The 24,075-nt window shown below is 37.5% G+C and overlaps 1 protein-coding gene across 1 annotated transcript in view; it reads left to right on the plus strand.

Moving 5' to 3' along the window:
- TMEFF1 (transmembrane protein with EGF like and two follistatin like domains 1) overlaps positions 1 to 24,075 on the plus strand; it is a 108,878-nt gene that overhangs the window by 34,690 nt on the left and 50,113 nt on the right. Inside the window, exons 3-4 of the mRNA XM_049896053.1 lie at positions 16,622 to 16,751; positions 23,556 to 23,582. Coding sequence (XP_049752010.1) covers positions 16,622 to 16,751; positions 23,556 to 23,582 — 157 coding nt within the window. The remainder of the gene's footprint in view (positions 1 to 16,621; positions 16,752 to 23,555; positions 23,583 to 24,075) is intronic.

Genomic DNA, 24,075 nt, shown 5'->3' on the forward strand with positions numbered 1-24,075 from the left:
GGTGAACGCTAGGGATAGACTAGAAAAGGGAACCCCAGGCTAGGAGTGTTTCTGAATATCTTTCCTTTTCATATGCTGTTTTAGTTGCAATTCTGTTGCCTAAAAAAATGTAAAATAAAGAAAGCAAAGTATGTTACATTCAGTTCTTCCTTTTTGTTTATTTTCTGTGATTAAATTATAATCTGGCTTCAGGATATTTCTCACAAGATGGTCCTCAGTTCAGGGTTTGAAATGAGACAAAGAAGGGAACATAATTTTTTCACCCATGGATTTTGTTCTAAACTTATCTACCATTTTGAAACTTAAGGGGAGGAAAGGGTACAGAAATCAGGAATAAAAGTATAAGAGTCAGTATTTCTGGTAAGCTTATGACCTCAGGCAAATTTATATATGATCTCAGGTAAATTTCTCTGCATCAGTATTCCATCTGTAAGGAGAAGGCAGTGGAATGAGAATCCAGATCAGAAAGATAATTTGCATATGAAAACCATTTGAAAATTATAAACCATCATGTTTTTATTTTAATTAAAAAAAGTGGAGAGTTTAGGTAAAGGAGGAAGGATATGTGGGTGTACTCTTGTCCATCATGTCACGTTCTTTACAGTCAAAAGAGACTTTACAGATCAATTACCTAGAGTGATAGGAGAATTTCTCTTTGGCAGTTTCATGATAGCCACCTTGGAGGTGGCCGAGCTAACCTTCTGTTCACCCTTGTATGGTTACTTGAATAGGTTGGCTAGTCAATTTTGGCTGGCTGCCATTCCTCCTCAAATCGTCTTAAAAGGAATAGCAACTAACGTGGGCTTCTTTCCTTAAAAAATACCTGTGTACGTACATGGTAGAGGCACTTGTTCGAACAGAACAAGGAGATAACTATGTGGTATAAAATCAGGAAAGGTGTGCATCAGGGTTGTATCCTTTCACCACACTTATTCAGTTTGTACGCTGAGAAGCTGGACTTCGTGAAGAAGATCTAGGCATCAGAATTGGAGTAAGACTCTAACAACCTGCTGTATGTATATGACAGAGTCTCACTTGGAGCAAGCGAAGAGAACTTGAAGCACTTACTGTTGAAGATCAAAGACTGTAGCTTTCAGTATGGATTATACCTCAACATAAAGAGAACAAAAATCTGCACAATTGGACCAGCAAGCAGCATCATGATAAACAGAGAGAATACCGAAGTTGTCAAGGACTTTATTTGATTTGGATCCACAGCCAGTGCCCTTGGAAACAGCAGTCAAGAAATCAAACGACATACTGCTTTGGGAAAATTGCTGCCAAAGATCTCTTTGAAGTGTTAAAAAGCAAAGATGTTACTTTGAGGACTAAGGTGCACCTGACCCAAGCTGTAGTATTTTCTTTTGCCTCATGTATCTGTGAAAGCCGAATAATGAATAAGAAAGATCAAAGAAGAATTGGTGTCTTTGAATTATGGTGTTGGCAAACAATATTGAACATACCATGTACTGCCAGAAGAACAAACAAATCTGTCCTGGTGAAATACAGCCAGAATGCTCCTTAGAGTCGTGGTTGGCAAGACTTTGTCTCACATACTTAGGACATGTTATTAGGAGAGATCAGTCCCTGGAGAAGGACGTCATGCTTGGTAAAGTAGAGGGTCAACGAAAAGAGGAAGACCTTCAACAAGAAGGATTGACACAGTGGCTGCAATAGTAGTCTCAAGCATAGCAACGATTGTGAGGATGCCGCAAAACCAGGCAGTGTTTCATTCTGTTTTACACAGAGTCATTATGAGTCGAAACGGACTCCACGGCACCTAACAACAACAACATGTGGTAGATACTAAGCCCTCATGAACCCGTCATACTTCAGTTCAGCCAGCACCATGAATAACTGCTTAGAAAGAAAATTACAAGAAACTTTTCTTTTGGGAGGAACAAAACAGATTTAAGGTCCTCCTTTCTTCGGCCTGTTGTGACCTACTTGGTTGCATGTCTGGCTTTGTTGTGCTCCTCTGTTTGATTTCTAGTTTCTTTCTACTCCTTGGGTCCAGTTTTATCCCCAGGGCTTGTCTATCATTTTTAGCTCTCTTAGCCAGGGTTCTCTAGAGAAACAGAACAGTGAGATATATGTGCACATATATATATAGATTTACTTCAGGAGATTGGCTCGTGTGGCTGTGGGAACTGGCTAGTCTAAAATCCATAGGTCAGCAGCAGGCTAGAGACTTCTGCAGGTCCATGCCTCGCGATCTGTAGATCAGGTGTTGGGAAGAGTTTGGAGATAAGAGAGAGAACAAGTTCTTTCAAAATATTTATAGTCTGGAGGCAGACCACACACTAAGGAAACCCCTTTCAACTGATTGGTTGATTGATTATATTACATTAGATTATGGAAGATGATTATATTGCATTAGGTTGCATCATGGAGCAGCAACTAGTCTCATGTTTGGCCAAACTCCTAGGAACCATAGCCTAGCCAAGTTGACACATCAAATTAACTGTCACACTAGCTTAATTTACCTAAGTACTTTGTAGTCAAACTGCTAAAAATGGAAAATAAAAAGAAAAATCTTAAATGTGTTCCTTGTAGAGAGAGTAGAGCTAAGAAAAACTGTAATATTTGGTGTGTCACTGTAATGCTACCAAGGAACCCTGGTGGTGCAGTGGTTAAAAGTGCTTGACTGCTAACCCAAAGGTCAGAAGGGTGGTGGTTTGAACCCACTAGCCTGCTCCATGGAAGAAGGATGTGTCAGTCTGCTTCCATAAAGGTTTACAGCCCTGAAAACCTTATAGGGCAGTTCTGTCCTGTAGGGTCGCTATGAGTCAGAGTTGACTCAACATCAGTGAGTTTGGTGCGGGTTTGTAATGCCACCTGTATTAGTTATCTGTTACTAAGTAACAAATTACACCAAAATTTTGGCTTTAAACAATAAACATTAACTCACAGTTTCTTTGAACTGAGAATCTGCGTGTGAATTAACTGGGTGCCTCTAATTCAAGCTCTCATAAGGCTGCAGTCAAGGTGTTGACTGGGGCTGCTGTCCTCTCAAGGCTCAACTAGGCGAGGATCTTCTAAGCTTACTTATGTGGCTTTTGTCAGGCTTCTGGTCCTTGCTGCCTGTTGTTATCAGTTATTTGCCATGTGGACCTTTCTATAGGGCTATGCTACTCACAACATGGCAGCTGGCTTTACCCAGAATGAGATGAGAAGCTGGTGGTCGTTTGTTTTCTTCTTGTATGTAATGTCTCTGGCTGTTTTCAAGTTTTTCTCTTTATCTTTGGGTTTTAGCAGTTTGACTATGAAGTGCTTAGGTATGGCTTTCTTTTATCTTGCTTGAGGCTGGCTGAATTTCTTAAATCTGTAAATGTATACCATTATTTTAATATGGAAAATACTTGGTCATTACTTAAAAAAAATTTTTTTCTGCCATTGTCTCTTTAATCTGGGACTTCAGTGGCATATATTAGACATTTTGATATTATCTATAGGTCCCTGAGGCTCTGTTCACTTTTTTTTCCCAATTTTTTTCTTTCTGTTCTTCACTATGGATAACTTTTATTCATCTATCTCAGAATCACTAACCCTTTCTTCTGTCATCTCCATTCTGTCCATCCAGTGAGTCCTTGAGATATTTGTAGAATTTATAGTTTCTGTAATTTTCTGTGATTTCCTATCTTTTCATTCATTGCAAACATACTTTCCTTGACCATAGATATTATTGCTGCATTAAAATCTTTGCTGTTTTCAACATCTGGAACATTTTGGAGATTGTTTCTGTTGATTGTCTTTTTGAGAAAGGATCATGTTTTACTGTTTCTACATATTAATTTTGAATTTATTCTACACATTGTGAGTGATATGTTTTAGAGTGTTTGAATTCTGTTACGTTCCTTTGAAGAATATTTTTATTTTTAAATTGGCTGAACTCAAACTGCAGGCTGTTTTCCCAGTGGTGATGGCAACACAAATATCAGTTCATTTCTTTTAGCCTTTTTTTAGATGGGCTGGCTATGTGGAGTTGGCCCACACGTGTATGATTCAGGGGTCAGCCAGAATTTGGTCTCAGTTTGTACAAAGAACCTGGGACTCTCCTTTGAGTCTACTCTTTTGGGGATTTTCTGTCTTACTTTCCAGTGACTGTGTTTGCCCTGAACTCTGTCCTCTGGTTTTTCAAGCTGGAAAGAGGACAGGTTGTGGTTGAGTTTTAGCCACCTTGCATCTTACAGATGTCTTATTATTTCCCTACATTAAGTCCCTTGATGTGGAATTGTTGGGCCAATGGGATGCTGATGTATAGATTAACACTCTCACCAACAAGAGTATAGCAGACAGCCTGTTTCTCTTCAGTTGATTGGTGGTAGATTTTGTCAGTCCTTTTAAATTTTCACCTCTGATAGGTGCAAAAAAAAAAAGTTTTTATTTGTATTTGATTACTAGGGAAATTGAAAAAAATGCCGTACATTTGACCATTTTTATTTATTTTGTGAATTAATGTTTCATATTTTCCCATATTCTAGAATATTTTCTTTTTCCAATGTGTCGATTTGTAAAAATATATGTACGAATATGTGCACAATTACATATGCATGCACTATGCTGAACACTGTTCTAAGAATTTCATATCCATTAACTCATAAACTTTCATGAGAACCCATGTTGTAGGTACTGTTTTGATGTTTTTAAAAAGAGTAACTTGAACAGGACAAGATATATAATGAACAGTGTCTTCCTTCTACTTCAGCCCCCAGTTGCTCTTCTAAGAGGCAACATCTGTTAGTGACTTCTGGTATTTCCTTCCAGAAATATACTATCTGTGTATAAAAATATATATGTTTTAATTCCCTTTTAAAGTACATAAATCACTTAATAGTATTTTTCTTAGAGATTGTTCTTTTTCAGTTTACGCATATGAATTACCAAAATGATTCTGTATTTTAAGGAAATTATCCTATTGTCATTTTCATTTTGTTTATATATTTTTAATATAAGAAGTGTTAAATTTTGATGTCATGTTCATCGGTTTCTGTCTTTGTAATTCTGCTTTTCTTTAGTCTTTGAAAGTTTTTTCTGTAACTCTAAAGTTGTAAAAAAGTAGCCTGGTTTGACCTTTTTAACATGCTTGATTGAACAGTTAGGAGATCGTCTCATGCAGGATCTGTCTGAATCCCTTACATTTTTTTTTTCTTTTTTAATATGCAGTAGGTGAAAGTTACAGAGCAAATATAGTTTCCCATTCAATAGTTTGTACATTGTTTCGTGACCTTGGTTTCATTCTCCCCAGTGTGTGAGCACTCTCCCCATTTCCACCGCGGGTTCCTCATTTTCTTTCCTCCTGATTTTCTATCCTTTCCCGCCTTCTCATCTTTGCTTTTGGGCAGATCATGCCTTTTGATCTCGTATAATTGTTCTAAGGAGTTAATTTCCTCTCAGGTGTTATTGTTTATCTTATGTGCTTTTAGTTCCAGGTAAGAAGGGTGTCTTAGGGCCATAATCTCGGGGGTTCCTCCAGATTCTGTCGGACCAGTAAGTCTGATCTTTTTTTGTGAATTTGATTTTTGTTCTACAATTTTCTCCCGCTCTGTCCAGTACCCTCTGTTGTGATCCCATTCAGAGCGCTTGGTAGTGCTAGCTGGGCAACATCTAGTACTTTCATCTCGGGGTCGGGTAGGCTGTGATTTATGTGGTCCTTTAGTCATTTGGACTAATAGCTCCCTTGAATGTTTGGTTTTCTATACTGTCCTTTGCTCCAGATGGAAAGAGACAAGTAATTGTATCTTAGATGGCTGCCTGAAAGCTTTTAAGACCCCAGACGCTACTCACCAAAGTAGGATGCAAAACATTATCTTTATGTACTGTGTTTTTCCAGTTGATGTAGATGTCCACTTAATCTGTGGTCTTTTGTCCTTTAGCCTAGGAGCTTCATCCTGTGAGGTTTTTGATTATGTCTAAGAGGTTTCCCTGACTATACCCTTTGTGCGCTCTATATGAGTAGCACCTATAGTCATGTATGTAGAAATATCCACCACCAAACCTATGTCTCCTGGAGGGTATGTTCCCTTACATCCTCCCACATCTCTTGGCATATCTATCTGCCTATTTGTCAATTTGTAAATTACTGTTTGTTAATACTATTGCTGCAGGATTGTCTAAGCTATAGGAGTTACCGTAGTTGTGCTTTATTCTTGTGTCCCTCAGTGTGCTCTCTTGCCTTGGTCATGTAGTGCTGACTTCTCCCGTATTGTGTATTGTCTTTCCCTTCACCAGTATTACCTTGTGTCTTCTAATTGGTAATTTTTCCTCCTTCCCCTTCCATCCCTGGTAACCATGAAAGAATGTTTTTTCTTTTTTTCCTATGTGTCAACCTTTCTTGTTACTTTATAGTGGTGGCCTCACACGATATTTGTCCTTTTGTGATTGACTTATTTAACTCAGCATAACGTCTTCCAAATTCAACCATGTTGTGAGAGGTTTTGCAGATGCATCATTACTCTTTATCGTTGCATAGTATTCCATTGTGTATATGTACCACAGTTCGTTAATCTGCTAATCTGTCGGTGGGCACTTAGATTGTTTTCATCTTTTTGCTGTTTGAATACTGCTGCAGTGAACATAGATATGCATATGTCTATTCGTGTCATGGCTTTTATTTCTCTAGAGTATATTCCTAGGAGTAGGATTACTGGATCGTATGGTATTTCTATTTCTAGCTTTTTAAGGAAGTGCCATATCGTTTTCTAAAGTGGTTGTACCATTTTACATTCCCACCAGCATTGCATAAGAGTTCCAGTCTCCCCACAGCCTTGCCAACATTTGCTGTTTTCTGTTTTTTTGATTAGTGGCAGTAATGTTGGCATGACATGGTATCTCATTGTAGTTTTGATTTGCATCTCTCTAATAGTTAATGGGAGCCCTGGGGGTGCAGTAGTTAAGAATTTGGCTGCTAATCAAAAGGTTGGCAGTTTGAATCCACCAGTCACTGCTTGGAAACCTTATGGGACAGTTCTACTCTGTCCTATATAGGGTTGCTGTGAGTCGGAATCAACTCGACAGCAACGGGTTTGGTTTGGTTTTTTAATAGCTAATGATTGCAGGCATTTCTTCATATGTTTGTTAGCCTCCTGAATGTCTTCTTTGGTGAATTGTCTGTTCACATCCTTTGCCCATTTTTTAATTGGGTCGTTTATCTTTTTATTGTTGAGATGAAGTTTTCTATAAATTTTAGAGATTATTCCCTTGTCAGATATATCGTTGGCAAAATTTTTTTCCCAGTTTGTAGGCTCTCTCTTGACTCTTTTGATGCAGTCTTTTGTTGAGCATATTGTTCAATCTTTAGGAAGTCTCATTTATCTAGTTCATCTTGTGCTACGTGTGCATTTTTAGTTATGTATGGTATTCTGTTTATGCCATATATTAACACTGCTAGCATTGTCCCTATGAAAAATAGGGAGTATAAAGACCTCCCGTGATCTTTATAATTGTACGTTTTTTATTTAGGTCTTTGATCCAGTTTGAGTTAGTTTTTGTGTATGTTGTGTCCTGTTTCATTTTTCCACAGACGGCCATCCAGTTTTGCCAGCACCATTTGTTGAAGAGACTGTCTCTTCCCCGCTTAATAGTCTTTGGCCCTTTGTCGAAGATCAGCTGATCATACATGAATGGATTTATGTCTAGGTTCTCAATTCTGTTCTGTTGGTATATGCGTCTGTCGTTGTTACCAGCCTGTTTTGACTGTCGTGGCTATATAGTATGTTCGGAGATCAGGTAGTATGAGGCCTCCTACTTTGTTCTTTTTCACTATTGCTTTACTTATCTGGAGCCTGTTTCCTTTCCATCTAAAGTTGATGATTAGTTTTTCCATTTTGGTAAAGAATGTTGCTGGAATTTGGATTGGAATTGCAATATATCTTTAGGTCACTTTGGGTAGGATTGACATTTTCACAAAGTTGTGTCATCCTATCCATGAGCGTGGTATGTTTTTCCATTTATGTAAGCCTCTTTTGGTTTCTTATAGTAGTGTTTTGTAGTTTTCTTTGTATAGGTCTTTTATGTTTCAGGTTAAATTTATTCCTAAGTATTTTATCTTAATGGGGGGGGGGGTATTGTAAATGGTATTGTTTTCCTGATTCCCTTTTCAGAGTTCTCTTTGTTGGTGTATAGGAACCTAACTGATTTTGTATGTTGATCTTGTATTCTGTTACTTTTATGAATCTAGCTATTAGTTCCAGTACCTTCCTTGTGGAATCTTTGGGTTTTTCTTGAATCCCTTACATTGTTTCTTACTTTGGGGCAAAGCCGAAAAGGAATATTAAAGTTAGGAGTTGATCAATAGATGTTTATCAGTGCTTGCTTTGTGCTAGATCCTAGGCTAACAGCTGAGGATATAAAGATGTTTAAAGGCAAGTTCCTTACCTTATAGGAGCAAGCTGTCTCAGGGCTTACAGTTTGGTTTTATCTTGCTGCTGAGCAAACTTTCTTCTATCCACATTGCCTTCTTATAAATCTGTTCAAGTTAGACTTAGGCTATTGCTGGCTAATATAAAAACAGTGAGCTGGTGTGCCCATTAAAAACTTCTCTGCTGGACGTTTTAGCAGTATCTTTCAGTTCATTTTTAAAACGGCCTATGATTTAGCATACTTTTAGGTCTAATAAAAGCTTTCTGGGACACAATTTAAACATGTTTTAACAGAAAACAGGATTTAAAATAAAATTCAATAAGTTTTTTTTTGTCAGCTAATAATAGCTGTTATATCTTGCCACATATGTAAACAAAGCCATTTTATTAATTTTGTGCAAAAAAAAGTCCTGTAAATACTGCATCTTTCATTTAAAACTTGGGTAATGTACAAAGAGTAGCACATACAATTTTTTTTTTGTTTCTATTTTTTCCACTTTGTTCTTCTTTCTGGAGTTCTCTGGACTATATGTCTTCCTGAATTAATCAGTGTGTCTCTTCTCTCTGGATACCATGACATTTTCTTACACCTTGGTTTGTTCTTATTTTCTTATTTATTGTATTTAAAATGGTTTCTGACACAGAATAGGTATACACTGAATGCTTGAAGGGATATAGTTCCATCTTTCCAAACTACTTAACATGGTTGGCAGTATCATCACGTTCTTCTCGTTAAAGAGAAGGTATATGTGGGTGTTGTTTCCCCCAGCCAAAATGACAGTATAGAGGAGTCAAACCTTGGTTTAGAGTTAGGTTCTAGTGTCAGTGGAAGTGTCAGAACTTATATATTGCTAAAATTGCCCGAATTCCTGAATTTGCACATAAAGATAGAAGCTCCTAAGAGAGATGCCTGGAAACTGAGACTGATAAAGGAACAGCAGGTCTGCTTTTCCCATTTCGTTCTCATTCCTAGGTACAAGCTTATTAAGTTGAGTTTCAGGCACATTGCCTGCACTATTTAAGTGTCCTGCTCACTACCACCAAGAACTCTACTTGAAACTGAGTACACATGTGGTGAGACCCTGCTGAGTAACTTCAGTGTGTAGTAGTTAAATCACACCAGTTCTGTGGCTCTCCCACTTACTAGTGTGACTTTGGGTAGGTACTTAAGACTCAGAAATGATAATAGCAAGAGCAAATATAGCTGATGTTTATTGAGAATTTATCGTGGCCAGATAACCCAAAAAACCAAACCCATTGCCATCAAGCCAATTCTGACTCATAGTGACCCTATCAGAGTAGAACTGTCCCGTAGAGTTTTCACAGAGTGGCTGGTGGATTTGAACTGCTGACCTTTGGTTAGCAGATGTAGCTCTTAACCACTGCATCACCAGAGTTTCCAGATACAAATGCTAAACGTGGATTTCTCTTATTTAGACCTTATATCAATTTTGTTAGGTAGGTACGATTATAATTAACCATTTTACAGGTGACAAAATGGTGCTGGTGCTAGCTTGTAGATACATGGATGGTGGACCTAGAATTTGAACTCAGGCATTTTCAACTTCGGAGCCCTAGCTCTAAGTGATATACCATGTGCTTCATAGGGTTGTTATGGTACTTAATTAGATAGGACATTAAAAGTTGTAGCACAGTGCTTGGTAGATAGAAATTGTTCAGTAAATGTTGACTGTTATCTTAGAGATTCTCAACCCTATCAGATTTAATACCTCCCCTTTTTAAAGTTTAATTGTTACGTAACATAGAATTTGCCATTTTAGCTATTTTAAGTATAGAATTCAGTGACATTAATTATAATTATCTTCGCAATGCTGTGCATCCATCACCTCTATTTCCAAAATTTTTCCATTACCCTAAAGAGAAACTCGGTACCCATTAAGCAATAACTTCTTATTCCTCCTTTCCCCCAGCCTCTGGTAATCACTAATCTACTTTTGTCTCTATGCATTTGCCTATACTAGATACTTTATATAAGTGAGTGCCCTCTTTTTAATAACCAATAATTTATATTCTGTTTCCTTACTGTCCTTAAGTTAAAAATCATAGATAATATAATCTATATGAATACATAATAATTAAAGAAATCAATATCATGTATGATTGCAATGTGAAGGAGAAATAAAAGTAATTTATAATACAATAATATGTATTTCATAATGTAAATGAAATGATTACACTAGAATACAGTAAAGTAGTCAGATATGTGTATTTACTTATAATAAATGTTCGGATTTAAAAAAAGGTCAGAAACAATTTCATACCAGAAACACATGAAAACAAAAAAGTAGAGGAATGGTTGATGTCAGATTAAAAACATATTAGGATAAGTTATAACAGAGCAGACTTATTTGTATGTGGTAAGCCTTAGCATAGTTCCTACATGAGTATCTAGAAGGATATTCACAGCTTGTGGGGTACAGAAGAGTCTTTGTCTTGTGGAACTGCCGTTCCCTTTGCAGTACATCTAGCGTCCCTGGACTTCATCTGCCAAATGACAGTAGTGTCCCTTTATCGTTGTGGGTTGCCATAAGACTGAATTGGTTCGACAGCAACTGGATTGTTGTTGGTTTATCATTGTGACAACCAAAAATGCCTCTACAGGGGCACCCTAGGGGGTGATACTGGCACTCTGTTAACTAATCATTAAGCCTTTGTTGAGTGAAGAGTTGGGTTGAACAGTATGTAGACTAAGCACTTGACATTTAGAGCTTATGGCCTCCTTTGCTATGTTTTGTACAAAGTAACATTGACTTGGGCAGACATCATACAAGTTGTTGTGTAAACTTAAAAGGAAAGAGAATAAAGGAGTGTGATCCATGAAAAATTGGAGAAATATAGGAAGGCCCCCTAAAGAAAAAAAAATAATTTTAATGAAAGTTGATGTAGCATTCTGCTGATATCAAATGCATAGCAAAATTAACTTGTCTGTAAAATATTTCATCAGTTAGAATTTTTTTTTTACCAGTGCTTGACATGTGGCATGCCATATTTATGCTTTATGAAGTAAATCTGACTTTTTAAAAAAGTAGATAAATGATAGAAGTAAATCATGTTTATTATATAAAAATTGAGAAATACAGAAAATTATAAACAAGAAAATAAATCATCAGAGGAGTATAAATTAAGTGAGATCCCACTCATACCTGTAAGAATGGCTAAAATGGAAAATGCTGTGTGGACGAGGATGTGAAGCAACTGAAATAGTGTTGACGGACGTGCAAATTAGCACAACCATTTTGGAAGACTGTTGGCAGTATATTCTAAAACTGTTAATACATATCCTGTGATCCATAAATTCCTGAATATATATGTTGTTGTTGTTGTTGTTAGGTGCCGTCGAGTCGGTTCTGACTCACAGCGACCCTATGCACAACAGAACGAAACACTGCCCGGTCCCGAGCCATCCTTACAATCGTTGTTATGCTTGAGCTCATTGTTGTAGCCACTGTGTCAATCCTCCTCATTGAGGATCTTCCTCTTTTCTGCTGACCCTGTACCCTGCCAAGCATGATGTCCTTCTCCAGGGACTGATCCCTTCTGACAACATGTCCAAAGTATGTAAGGCACAGTCTCGCCATCCTTGCCTCTAAGGAGCATCCTGGCCGCACTTCTTCCAAGACAGATTTGTTCCTTCTTTTGGCAGTCCTTGGTATATTCAATATTCTTCACCAACACCATAATTCAAAGGCGTCAACTCTTCTTCGGTCTTCCTTATTCATTGTCCAGCTTTCACATGCATATGATACGATTGAAAATACCATGGCTTGGGTCAGGTGCACCTTAGTCTTCAGGGTGACATCTTTGCTCTTCAACAATTTGAAGAGGTCCTTTGCAGCAGATTTACCCAGTAAAAAAAAAAAAAAAAATTTTTTTTTTATGTATTATATATATATACACACACACACACCTATCAGAAATAAAAGTGTATGTGTATAGCTGTCTGTCTGTGTGTGCATGAGAATATATATGTTGTTGTGGTTAGGTGCCATTGAGCAGGTTCTGACTCATAGAGACCCTATATACAACAGAAATGAAACACTGCCTGGTCCTGCACTGTTCTCACAATCATTGTTAATGCTTGAGCTCATTGTTGCAGTCCCTATGTCAATCCATCTGGTTGAGGGTCTTCCACTTTTTCTCTGGTCCTCTACTTTACCAAGCATGATGTCCTTCTCTAGGGACTGATCCCTTCTGACAACATGTCCAAAGTATGTAAGACACAGTCTTGCCATCCTTGCTTCTAAGGAGCATTCTGGCTGTACTTCTTCCAAGACAGATTTGTTCATTCTTTTGGCAGTCCATGGTATATTCAGTCTTCGCCAACACCACAATTCAAACACATCAATTCTTCTTCTGTCTTCCTTATTCATTGTCCACTGGTGAGGATGGAACCATTGCTGTATGCAGCAACACAAATGAATTGCAAAATAATGTTGAGTGAAAAGGCAGAATTCGAAAGAATGTATAAAGTATGATTCCATTTACATAAAGTTCAAGAACAGGCATAGCTAATTTAATGTGTTACAAGTTAGGGTAGTGGATTTTTTGGGGAGAGGTAATGATTGGGAAGAGGCATGGAGCCTACTCAGGATGTTCGTAATGTTCTGTTTATTGATCAGGGTGCTGATTATGTGTGTGCGTACTTTGTGGGAATTAATTGAACTGAATTCTTATCACTCTTTTATTTTTTATATATATTATATTTCAATAAAGTAAACAAAATTTAAAAAGTGTTCATGCATGATGTACAGGCTGAATGGTGGCCCCAAAGATATTATCATGTCCTAATCTCTGGAACCTCTCAATGTTACCCTACCATAGTTTTTGCAGATGTGATTAAGTTGGAGGTTTTGAGAGAAGGAGCTCATCCTGGATTATCTGGGTGGGCCCTAAATTCTACAAAAGTGCCCTTATAAGAGAGAGGCAGAGGAAGATTTGATACACAGAAGGTGACCATGGAGACAGAGATTGGAGTGATGTGCCAACAAGTCAAGGAGTGCCAATAACTGACTGAAGCTGGAAGGGGCAAGGAATGGATTCTTTCCTAGAGCCTCTAGAGGGAATAAAGCCCAGTGATACTGATGTTGAACTTCTGGCCTCCAGAGTTGTGGGAAAATAAATTTTTGTTGTTTTTAGCTGTCAAATTTGCTATTTTGTTATAGCAGCCACAGGAAAACAATATAGTTGAGTAATAGTGTATTCATAAAATGACTTTTAGGACTTGTGGATTTAATTATGTAGGCTTCCCCCTGTAATCTAACATAAAATTATTCTTGTGTTTCTGGAGTAAATCCTAATTGGTCATGCTGTGTTTATTAAAAAATATGTATCTTAATTTAGGGACACATTATCTAGGTTCTGGATTGTAGCCATAGTGTGCCTAGAATAAAACCGTAAATGATCAAAATATAGGCTGGTCTGAGCCCACAGAGGAGGATAGTTAGTTCCTGACAGTGATGTCGGTACTGTAGCCAGGCTTGCCAGTGTTGCTGCAACCAGAATGGTAGTATCTGAAATATGGGAAAATCCACACTGAGAGGAGCTTCCTTTTTAAAGCACATTAGATAATTTTTTGAATATATATTCGTGGGTGTGTATGTATTTATAGTGTCAAAAGTAAGACATCTATTATGACTAAAAAGAACTATAGATAATAGAATGCTATTTTAAATGTAAACATAATTAATGGAGATGATGTTGATAATGTCACTCCTTTGGTCAGAAATTCTCAGTAGTTCCTATTCTCCAGAAGGTAAAGTGTAGGCTTCTTGGCATGGTATTAAAACAAAACAAGACTAGAAGCACCCTAGAGGTCATGGTCCCCAGACCATCTGTTAACCCAAAACTGGGACCATTCCCCAAGTCAACTCTTCAGAGAGGAGTTGGACTAGACTGTAAGACAAAAAATGATACTGGTGAGGAGTGAGCTTCTTGGCTCAAGTAGACACATAAGACTATGTTGGCAGCTTCTGTCTAGAGGGGAGATGGGAAGGCAGAGGGGGATAGAAGCTGGCTGAATGGACCTGGGGAATACAGGGTAGAGAGAAGGAGTGTGCTGTCTCATTGGGGGGAGAGCAGCTAGGAGTATATAGCAAGGTATATATAAATTTTCGTATGAGAGACTGACTTGATTTGTAAACTTTCACCTAACCAAAACCAACCAAACCCACTGCCGTCAAGTCGATCCCGACTCATAGCGACCCTATAGGACAGAGTAGAACTGCCACATAGAGTTTCCATGGAGCGCCTGGTGGATTCAAACTACTGACCTTTTGGTTAGCAGCCGTAGCACTTTACTACACCACCAGGGTTTTCACTTTAACTTAAAGCACAATAAAAATTAAAAACAAAACAAAAAACTGTCATGATCTTGTTCCTGCCAACCTTACCATCTTCATCTTACATTATGATTTGTATTGTTCCTCTTAGACCAATTTAGGATTTTGTTTCCCTATATGAACCTGCTTTAAAACCTGTCCATATTTTAGAGCAACAGAGGAACAAGGAGAGTCAGGAATAGGAGAAACAAATGGAACATGTGGCTAACTGCCTCCATGAACAACTGCCTCATTTGCCATGAGGCCAGAAGAACTGGACGGTGCCCAACTACCATTACTGTACGTTTCGATCAAAGATTTGATAGAAGAATCCTGATCAAAAGGGAGAAAATGTAGAACAGAATTTCAGATTCTCATAGACTCTGGACTGTTTGAAGCCATGGAAGCTGGATGAACCCCTGAAACTATTGCTCTGAGTTAATCTTTAAATCTTAAACAAAAATATCCCTTGAAGTCTTTTCTAAACCAAATGATAGTTTAGCTCAGCTGGTAAAGAATGTCTGCGTTGAGGATTGTGGTTTTTTAAAAACTATCTATATGGGATCACATTGACCGCAGTAACTTGAAAGATAGGAACCTTAGGGAGCAGTGAGTTTGTGCTAATGGAGGAGAAACAACTCGGAAAAGGAGGGTGAGAATGGCTGCGCAAATCCAAGAATGTAATCAGTGTCACAGAATTGTACGTGTAGAAATTGTTGCGTTGGTGTATGTTCTGCTATGTATATTCTCAACAACAGCAGCAACAAATAAAATTATAAAGAAATGTTTATCAATATTTGTATGCTTACCAGTTTTAAACATGCGGGTCCAATATTATTTATCAAACCTGTATCACCTTTTTTTTTTTCCTACTCATTTCTAGTCACCCTTCAAGGTCTAGTTCACATTAAACTTCTTCTTTTTTTTAAATTTTACTCTACTTTAGGTAAAAGTTTACAGCTCAAGTTAGTTTCTCATTCAAAAATTTATACACATGTTGTTTTGTGACATTGGTTGCAACCTCCACAATGTGACAGCACTCTCCCCCTTTGCACCCTGGGTGTCATTCATTCGGTTCCCGTCCCTTCAGTTCCTGCCTTTTCATCTTGCTTTTGGGCATGAGTTGCCCATTTGGTATCAGATATTTGATTGAACTAAGAAGTATGTTCCTCACATGTGTTATTGTTTGTTTTATAGGCCTGTCTAATCTTTGTCTGAGAAGTGGGCTTCAGGAGTGGTTTCATTTCTGAGTTAGCAGAGTGTCCGGGGGCCATAGTCTCGGGGGTTCCTCCAGTCTCTGTCAGACCAGTAAGTCTGGTCTTTTTTTCGACGTTACACTTTTTATGAGGAGGCTTTTCTTGAATACTCCAGCTTGCAGTAATAGGTATTAGGAATTATACTGTACAATTGATTTGGTACATGATTTGGCTTTACAATGTATTTTTTTCCCTATGTATTTGTTTCTTTAACAAGATTGTAAGGTCTTTGAGAACAGGTATCATGTCTTATATTTATTTGCATCTTCTGTAGCATTTATCTTGAGAATTTGCATTCTAGAGGTATTGAATAAATGAATTTTGATAATAATAAAGTGACATTGTATAAATAAAACTCTTTATAAACATTACCAAGAATTTCCTCTTATATTATTTCACTAGGTCTTCATAGCAAGCAAAGGAAGTAGATAGGATGGGAATTTTCATTCTCCTTTTTATGGATAAAATGGATAGTTGATAGTTATTACGAATGTGAAAAAATGTATGAAGAAGTAACTTGACTCTTCATTTGTTGAAACAAAGAAAAGAATAAACTATTCTGTAGTAAGAAGTATGTCATAATACTATGGTATTGCATTCAAGAACATGAAATAAACTATTAATATTCATGCTTAGTTCTGCGAATTTATTTTTGTTTCTTTTGCAGTGCCATACTAATTACGTTCCCGTCTGTGGATCAAATGGGGACACTTATCAAAATGAATGCTTTCTCAGAAGGGCTGCTTGTAAGCACCAGAGAGAGATAACAGTAGTAGCAAGAGGACCATGTTACTCTGGTATGTGTATGACATTCTTCTGACTAAATGTTAGAAGAGTTTTCACGATATTTTCTAAAAGGAAGTTTCCAGTTAGAGTTCAGTTTCCCAAGAGAAAACTGCTGCTTGGATTGATGGTGATTGTGCGGGAATTGGGGGAAGCTCTTTTTTGCCCCTTTTCATGTACTTGCTTTTTAACCCTTGGTGGTTTTGTACTGTGTTACTTGTCAGTGCATTTTTCAGGCTTAATTCTTTTTCTTTGGGGACTTTGTATGTCCTTTCTCTATGGTTTGATATTACACGGAGTAAAAATTGGGATGGGGAATGACATGGGGTCTATCTTACTGATGGGTTTTTTTGGAAAGGGATGGGGAATATCTGTAGAAAGCCATTAGTGATATTCCAGGATGTTGTTTCTTTCCAGACTCTTCTCTTTGTGTACTTTCTCTTTTCCTCCCTGCCCCTCTACCCCTCTCTGCCCACAGTTGTTTGTATTTACTTTTTTCTCTTTTCCTTTTTGAATTGGTCATGGTTGGTTTTGGAAGGCGTTAATGTTAGTTCCTTATTTTTGTATTTGAGGGCAAGCACGTAGGTGAGGTTATTATAGTTAGAATTATTGTATGGAGGTTAGGAGTAAAGGTGGAGACTATTATATAATCTATTCCATTTATTTTTTCTGGATATATTACAGTGCTTAAAAGTTCTCCCTTTTACTAAATAATTAGATACTTAGAGAAATAATTATATTTTCAGGCCTGTAGACTATCATTTGGTGTGGTCCTTATATACTTCTCTAAGTGGATTGTATTTCACAGACTTGACCTAGAAATTGGAAGAAAAGCAATGGAGTTCTTTACAGTCTGAAGTTAATTATGCATCATCTATGAGCAACACATATTTAAGACAACAACCAGGTTGATAGGTAATGAATGTTAAGCATTAGGAGACAAGGTGGTAGATTGGAACGAGCACTGCACTGGGGTTAAAAGACCTGGCATTAATGTACTCCAGTTCTTATTTACTGTGTGACCCTGGACAAGTCACTTAACCTCTCCGAGCCCCAGTTTCCTAGTTGTTAAATGGATATCATCATCTCCAAGAGTTATTATATAAGCATTGAATGAGCTAAGCTATAAGGTGCAATATTGACTGAACTTCTTGTTATTTGGTGAGTGGGTCTGTCGATTTCATGTCCTTTGGGCTTTTATGGGTGATAATCCCTGTACCTGGAATACCATTCCCCTTTTGATTACTTGAAAACTCCTGTCTTAGGCTTTAAGATTGGGTTAAGTATTTTTCCTCTGTGAATTCTTTCTTTCGAGACAGCCACTCTTCTCTCCCAGCAGAGTTATTTGCACCTTCTTTGTCACAGTGTGCTTTATACATATCTCCATGTATACATCCTACTATATTTCATTTATCTGACATATTTGTCTCCAGCCAGATCAGTGATTCTCAACAGGAGGGCTGTGTGCTCAGCTTATGGAGCTATGTCATAGGATTCGGGTAGGATTGTGTGGGCTGCGGAAGGCATGTGTACAGTGAAAATGTAATCTACTGGAAGAACTCAACCTCGTTATCAAAGTAGTTACAATGTTTAGGAATTTTAAATGACCCTAACAGAAGGTATACAATTTTTATATCTATTAAAATTGCACATGGGTTAAAATAAAATAAAAAAGTTTGGGAGTATCTCATTGACTAGAACTGGTCTTATTTATCATTTTATTCTGAGCATTTACCATAGTACATGGCATTTAATATGTATCCAATCAATGTATGTAGAATAAAAGGTAGAAGGGAATGTTCTTTTCCTAAGAAAAGTTTGGTCACAAAAATAATTTCAATTGTGTTTCCTTTTCCTTCTCTTTCTTTTTCTGCTCTTAAACTCTTCTTTCGTTTCCTCCTTCCTTACAGAAGATGTAATTTTATGGTTGATTAGTCAAATACTGAATCCTCAATTCCCCTCATGCCTGGTCTCTTAAGCAGTGTAGGAATGTAAGGACAGGGCTGAGTTAGATTCCAAACATTCTGAACTTTAACTAAGAATAGATTAAAAAAAGCAACAACAACAACAGTTAATTTCACAATTCGGAATACATTGGAACAAGAAGAAACTACTTCCTACTGGAGAGAGCTCACTGAGCTGTCTACCTGCATACACAGGAGAGTTAAGGAGATTTGTGTTGCCTATTTTGGGGGAACTTGAGGATTGAATTTTTTCTTCAGTTCTTTCATCTTAAGAAACGTAAAGCATGTTCTTCCCTTTTGGCTTTCTAACTCTAGGTCTTTATACATTTTGTTATACTTCTTTACTTTGTCTTCTAGAGCCACCCTTTGAAATATTCTCTTCAGCTCTTTTGCTTCATCATTTCTTCCTTTCCCTTTAGCTAATCCGCATTCAAGAGCAAGTTTCAGAGTCTCTTCTGGCATCCATTTTGGTCTTTTTTTCTTTTCAGTCTTTATGATGACTTTTGCTTTCTTCATGTATGATGTCCTTGATGTCATCCCACAACTCATCTGGCCTTCAGTCATTAGTGTTCAGTGCATCAAATTTATTCTTGAAATGGTCTCTAACTTCAGGTAGGATTTACTCAAGTTTACATTTGGCTCTCGTGGACTTGTTTTAATTTTCTCCAGCTTCAACTTGAACTCGCATATGAGAATTGATGGTCTGTTCTGCAGTCATCCCCTGGCCTTGCTCTGACTGATGATATTGAGCGTTTCCATTGTTTCTTTCCACAGATGTAACTCGATTTGATTCCTTGTATTCCATCTAGTGAGGTCCATGTGTATAGTCTGTTTATGTTGTTGAAAAAAAGCTATTTGCAATGAGTAAGTCATTGGCCTTGCAAAATTCTGTCATGAGATCTTCCCTGTGGTTTCTCTCACTAAGCCCATGTTTTCCAACTACTGATCCTTCTTCTCTGTTTCCAACTTTTGCATTCCAATCACCAGTAATTATCCATGCGTTTCAATTTCATGTTTGATCAATTTCAGACTGCAGAAGTTTGTAAAAATCTTCAATTTCTTCAAGCCTTTAGTTGCAATATTGAAGGATTCAATGGGCAAGAAATTGGACAACGCAGGAAGCATCAAAAGAAGATGGAAGGAATACAGAGTCACTGTACCAAAAAGAATTGGTTGCTTTTCATCCATTTCAGGAGGTAGCAGTGTGATCAAGAACCAATGGCACTGAAGGGAGAACTCCAAGCTGCACTGAAGGCATTGGCGAAAAGCAGGGCTCCAGGAATTGATGGATACCAAATGAGATGCTTCAGCAAACACATGCAACACTGTAAGTACTCACTCATCTCTGCCAGTAAGGAAGACACCTACCTGACCAAATGGCTGAAAGAGATCCATATACATGGCCTATTCCAAAGAAAGCTGATCCAACAGAATGTGGAAATTATTGAATAATATCATTTTGACTCGAGGGCGCTGGGTATCACATGTAAGGAAAATTATGCTGAAGATAATTAAAAAACGATTGTAGCAGTGCATTGATAGAGGACTGCCAGAAATTCAGCCTGGATTCAGAAGAGGATGTGGAACCAGGCATATCATGGCTGATGTCAGATGGATCTTGGCTGAAAGCAGGGAACACCAGAAAGATGTTTACCTGTGTTTTGAGTATGCATAGGTATTTGTGTGGATCATAACAAATTATGGATAACATTGCGAAGAATGGGAATTCCAGAACACTTAATTGTGCTCATGCGGAACGTGTACTTAGACCAAGAGTCAGTCGTTTGAACGGAACAAGGGAATACTGTATGGTTTAAAATCAGGAACGGTGCATGTCAGGGTTGTGTCCTTTCAGCATACTTACTCAATCTGTATGCTGAGTGAATAATCCGAGAAGCAGGACTACATGAAGAAGAATGGAGCATCAAGATTGGAGGAAGACTCATTAACAACCTATGATATGCATGTGATACCACCTTGCTTGCTGAAAGTGAAGAGAACTCGAAGCACTTACTGATGAAGATCAAAGACTATAGCCTTCAGTATTGATTACACCTCAACATAAAGAAAATAAAAATCCTCACAGTGGGTAAGTTGCATTGTGATAAATGGAGAAAAGATTGAAGTTGACAAGGATTTCATTTTATTTGGATCCACAATCAATGCCCAAGGAAGCAGCAGTCAAGAAATCAGATGATGCATTGCATTGAGCAGATCTGCAAAAGACCTCTTTAAAGTGTTAAAGATATCACCTTGATGAGGACTAAGGTGTGCCTGACCCAAGCTGTGGTATTTTCAGTCACCTCATATGCATGCTGGACAATGAATAAGGAAGACTGAAGAATTGACGCCTTTGAATTATGGTGCTGGCAAAGAATATTGAATATACCCTGGAGTGCCAGAAGAACGAACAAATCTGTCTTGGAAGAAGTACAGCTGGAATGCTTCTTAGAAGAGAGGATGGTGAGTCCTTGTCTCATGTACTTCAGACACATTACCAGGAGGGGCCAGTCCCTGGAGAAGGACATCATGCTTGGTAAAGTAGAGGGTCAGCAAAAAAGAGGAAGACCCTCAACAAGATGGATTGGCACAGTGACTGCAAAAATGGTCTCAAACATAGCAATGATTATGAGGATGGTGTGGGGCTGGGCAGTATTTCATTCTGTTGTACATAGGGTCACTATGAGTCAAAACCGACTCAGTGGCACCTAACAACATTCTGGGGCTGATAGAGGTTAGGGTCCTGGAAGGGAAGATTGTGACACCTTTAGTACCAGTCTGTCATCACAGCTTAATTGAGATACAGTTCACTTATTTAAGGTTTTTAGTATATTCACACAATTGTGTAACCATCACCACAATCAATTTTAGAACATTTTCATTACTTCAGAAATAAACTCTGTACCCATTAGCTGCCGCTTTGCATTTCCTCCTGTCCCTTTACCCCTCAGTAAGGGTTTTTTTTTTAAGCACCAGTCTGCTTTCTTTCTATGGATTTCTCTATTCTGGTCCTTTCTTATAAAAGGTGGTTCTTTGTGATTGGCTCCTTTCACCTAGCATTCTGTTTTCAATGTTTTTTCTTTTATGTTAATTCTACAATAGTAATGGGATGCTTAGAAGATGAAAAAAGAAAAGGAGAGCCAATATGAAGTTTCAGAGGATAGAATAGGGAGTCATGAGCAGGAGTTACAGTAAGGTAGATTTCAGTTTGATATAAGAAGAGAATGTTCCAATAAATAGAGCTATCTAAATATGGAAGGGGATGCCATGGTCAGTTGTGAGTTCTCTGTCCCAGGAGATGCTCAAGCAGAGGCATGGGGAGATCCATACTTGAAGAAAGGAGCCTTGTATGTGGCACTATTCAGTGTTGAGTAAATATGCATTGAGTACCATAGAAACTTTCACGTACTTTTTCCTTATTTAACTGCAAGTATAAATTTGCAAGGTAGGCATTCTTTATTCCTTTTTTTTTTTTTTAAATGCGTGAAGACACTAAGGCTTGGGATGGTATCTAAATATATTGTCTGTGGGTCCACAACAGGATCAAGGATTAACACCAAGTCTGTATAACTCCAAAGCCTAAAACCAAGTCTGACTCCAAAGCCCATTTTGTTTTTTTGTTTGTTTGAGGGGGAAATTTAAAGAACAGACATTTATTTTCTCATAGTTAGGGAGGTTAGAAGCCTGTCCTTGGCCTTCCTGGGCTTGTGGATGCACCTGTCTCTGTCCTCTTTCTTCTTAGCAAAGCCCATTTCTTTTCACTAAATCATACTCATGTGTAGTTCTTAGGTCCTTTCAGTCTGGAATGGTAGGATTATAATGAAGAAAAATTTAGAAGGCCTAATTTCAAAAATTTATAAATTCTGCTTTTGAACATAAATTAAGACTTACCATAAAATCCCTTGAGGATTTTGCAAATGGTATTACGTAAAATATATATTTTTCCAATTCCTGCTGTTTCTACCATATCTGAGACTTTGATTATCATCTGAAGAGGCTTGAACGGAAGGGAGCAATATTACAGGAAGTGTGTCTCCCAGTGTAGAGAACTATTTGAAGAACTGGAATGGGTTCTCTAGGATCAGGGTATCCTTTCCCCCTGGAAAGTGCTGGATAAAGCATCTAGTGTTTCAGTTGTCACTGCTGCTTTTTTGTACCTCCATGCTGATAGTATAGCCACTCCTGCTTTGTTTCAACATGCTCTGTAGTACATTTTGTTTTTTTCTAGGCTTATAAAATGAATATTTTACATTAGTTATATTTTAGGCTGACTTCTTTCTGGTAACTTTGGGTGAAGTTTTTTAATTTCAGTAGTAACAAGTCTCCACTACTGGTGAGATTCCTTCTGGTTAGCTTTCTCACAGGAGGTTACTTTCAAAAACCTCAGTCCAGAGGTTCTTTCCTTCTAAGCCTTGGGCTTTCCTTACCTTTTGACCTTTGGTTTTTATCTACAGATTTCATTTTTTTCTAGTGAGACCTAAAGCTCTTTTTCTCCTTTCTAATAAAAAGATTTTATTCATTAGTCCCCTAACCTTTAACAAAATTAAACTTTTTTCTATTCCTTAAATGAGTGAATTAAAATTATTTATATTTAGGCATTTATTTAAGGATATTTTATTGGTCTTTTTCTGTGTAAGTCACTTGGATATTTTCTGAATGAGACGTTGGTGATTATGTATTCTAGCATTCATGTCCTGAAAGAGGCATAAAATAGGTATATTACAATAAACTGTTAGATATCAGAAAAAGAGAAAAGGAATATCACAGTTGGATATTTGATAACAAATTTTACTATTTGATAAGGTGAAATTTCCAGGAAAATTGTTTATATTCATTTTTTGTTTTTATTCTCAGATAATGGCTCTGGATCTGGAGAAGGAGGTAAGTTTCAAGTATCTCTTAAAGGACATTTGTTTTCTTTCTTTTTTAGCAGCTTTATTGAGATAGAATTCACATACCATACTATTCACCCATTTAAGGTACACAGTTGAATAGCTTTTAGTATATTCAACGTATTATGGTTTATTAGTATATATTACAGTATGTTCATTTATTACAGAGTTATACATCAATAACTACAATCAATTGTAGAATATTTTCACTATCCCAGAAAGAAATCTGTCCTTCTTAGCTTTTACCCCCAATCCCTCTGTCCTCCTCACCCGTAGGTATTCTTTGTCTCATGGAATTTTTTTTCACTAAAAGCTTGTTGTCAAGCTAATGGGAAAACGTTGTAACTCCTCTTAAAATTAGGTTGCATCAAAATGCCTTGTCCTTAGGATCATCCCTGTAAGTGATTTTAGCTTGGACCAGAGTGTTTATCTCCCCACTGTGCCTTCTTTGTAGAGTTTTGCTCATAAGGAATTTACAGGGC

Source organism: Elephas maximus, chromosome 9 (genome assembly GCF_024166365.1).
Source record: "Elephas maximus indicus isolate mEleMax1 chromosome 9, mEleMax1 primary haplotype, whole genome shotgun sequence".
NCBI lineage: Eukaryota > Metazoa > Chordata > Mammalia > Proboscidea > Elephantidae > Elephas > Elephas maximus.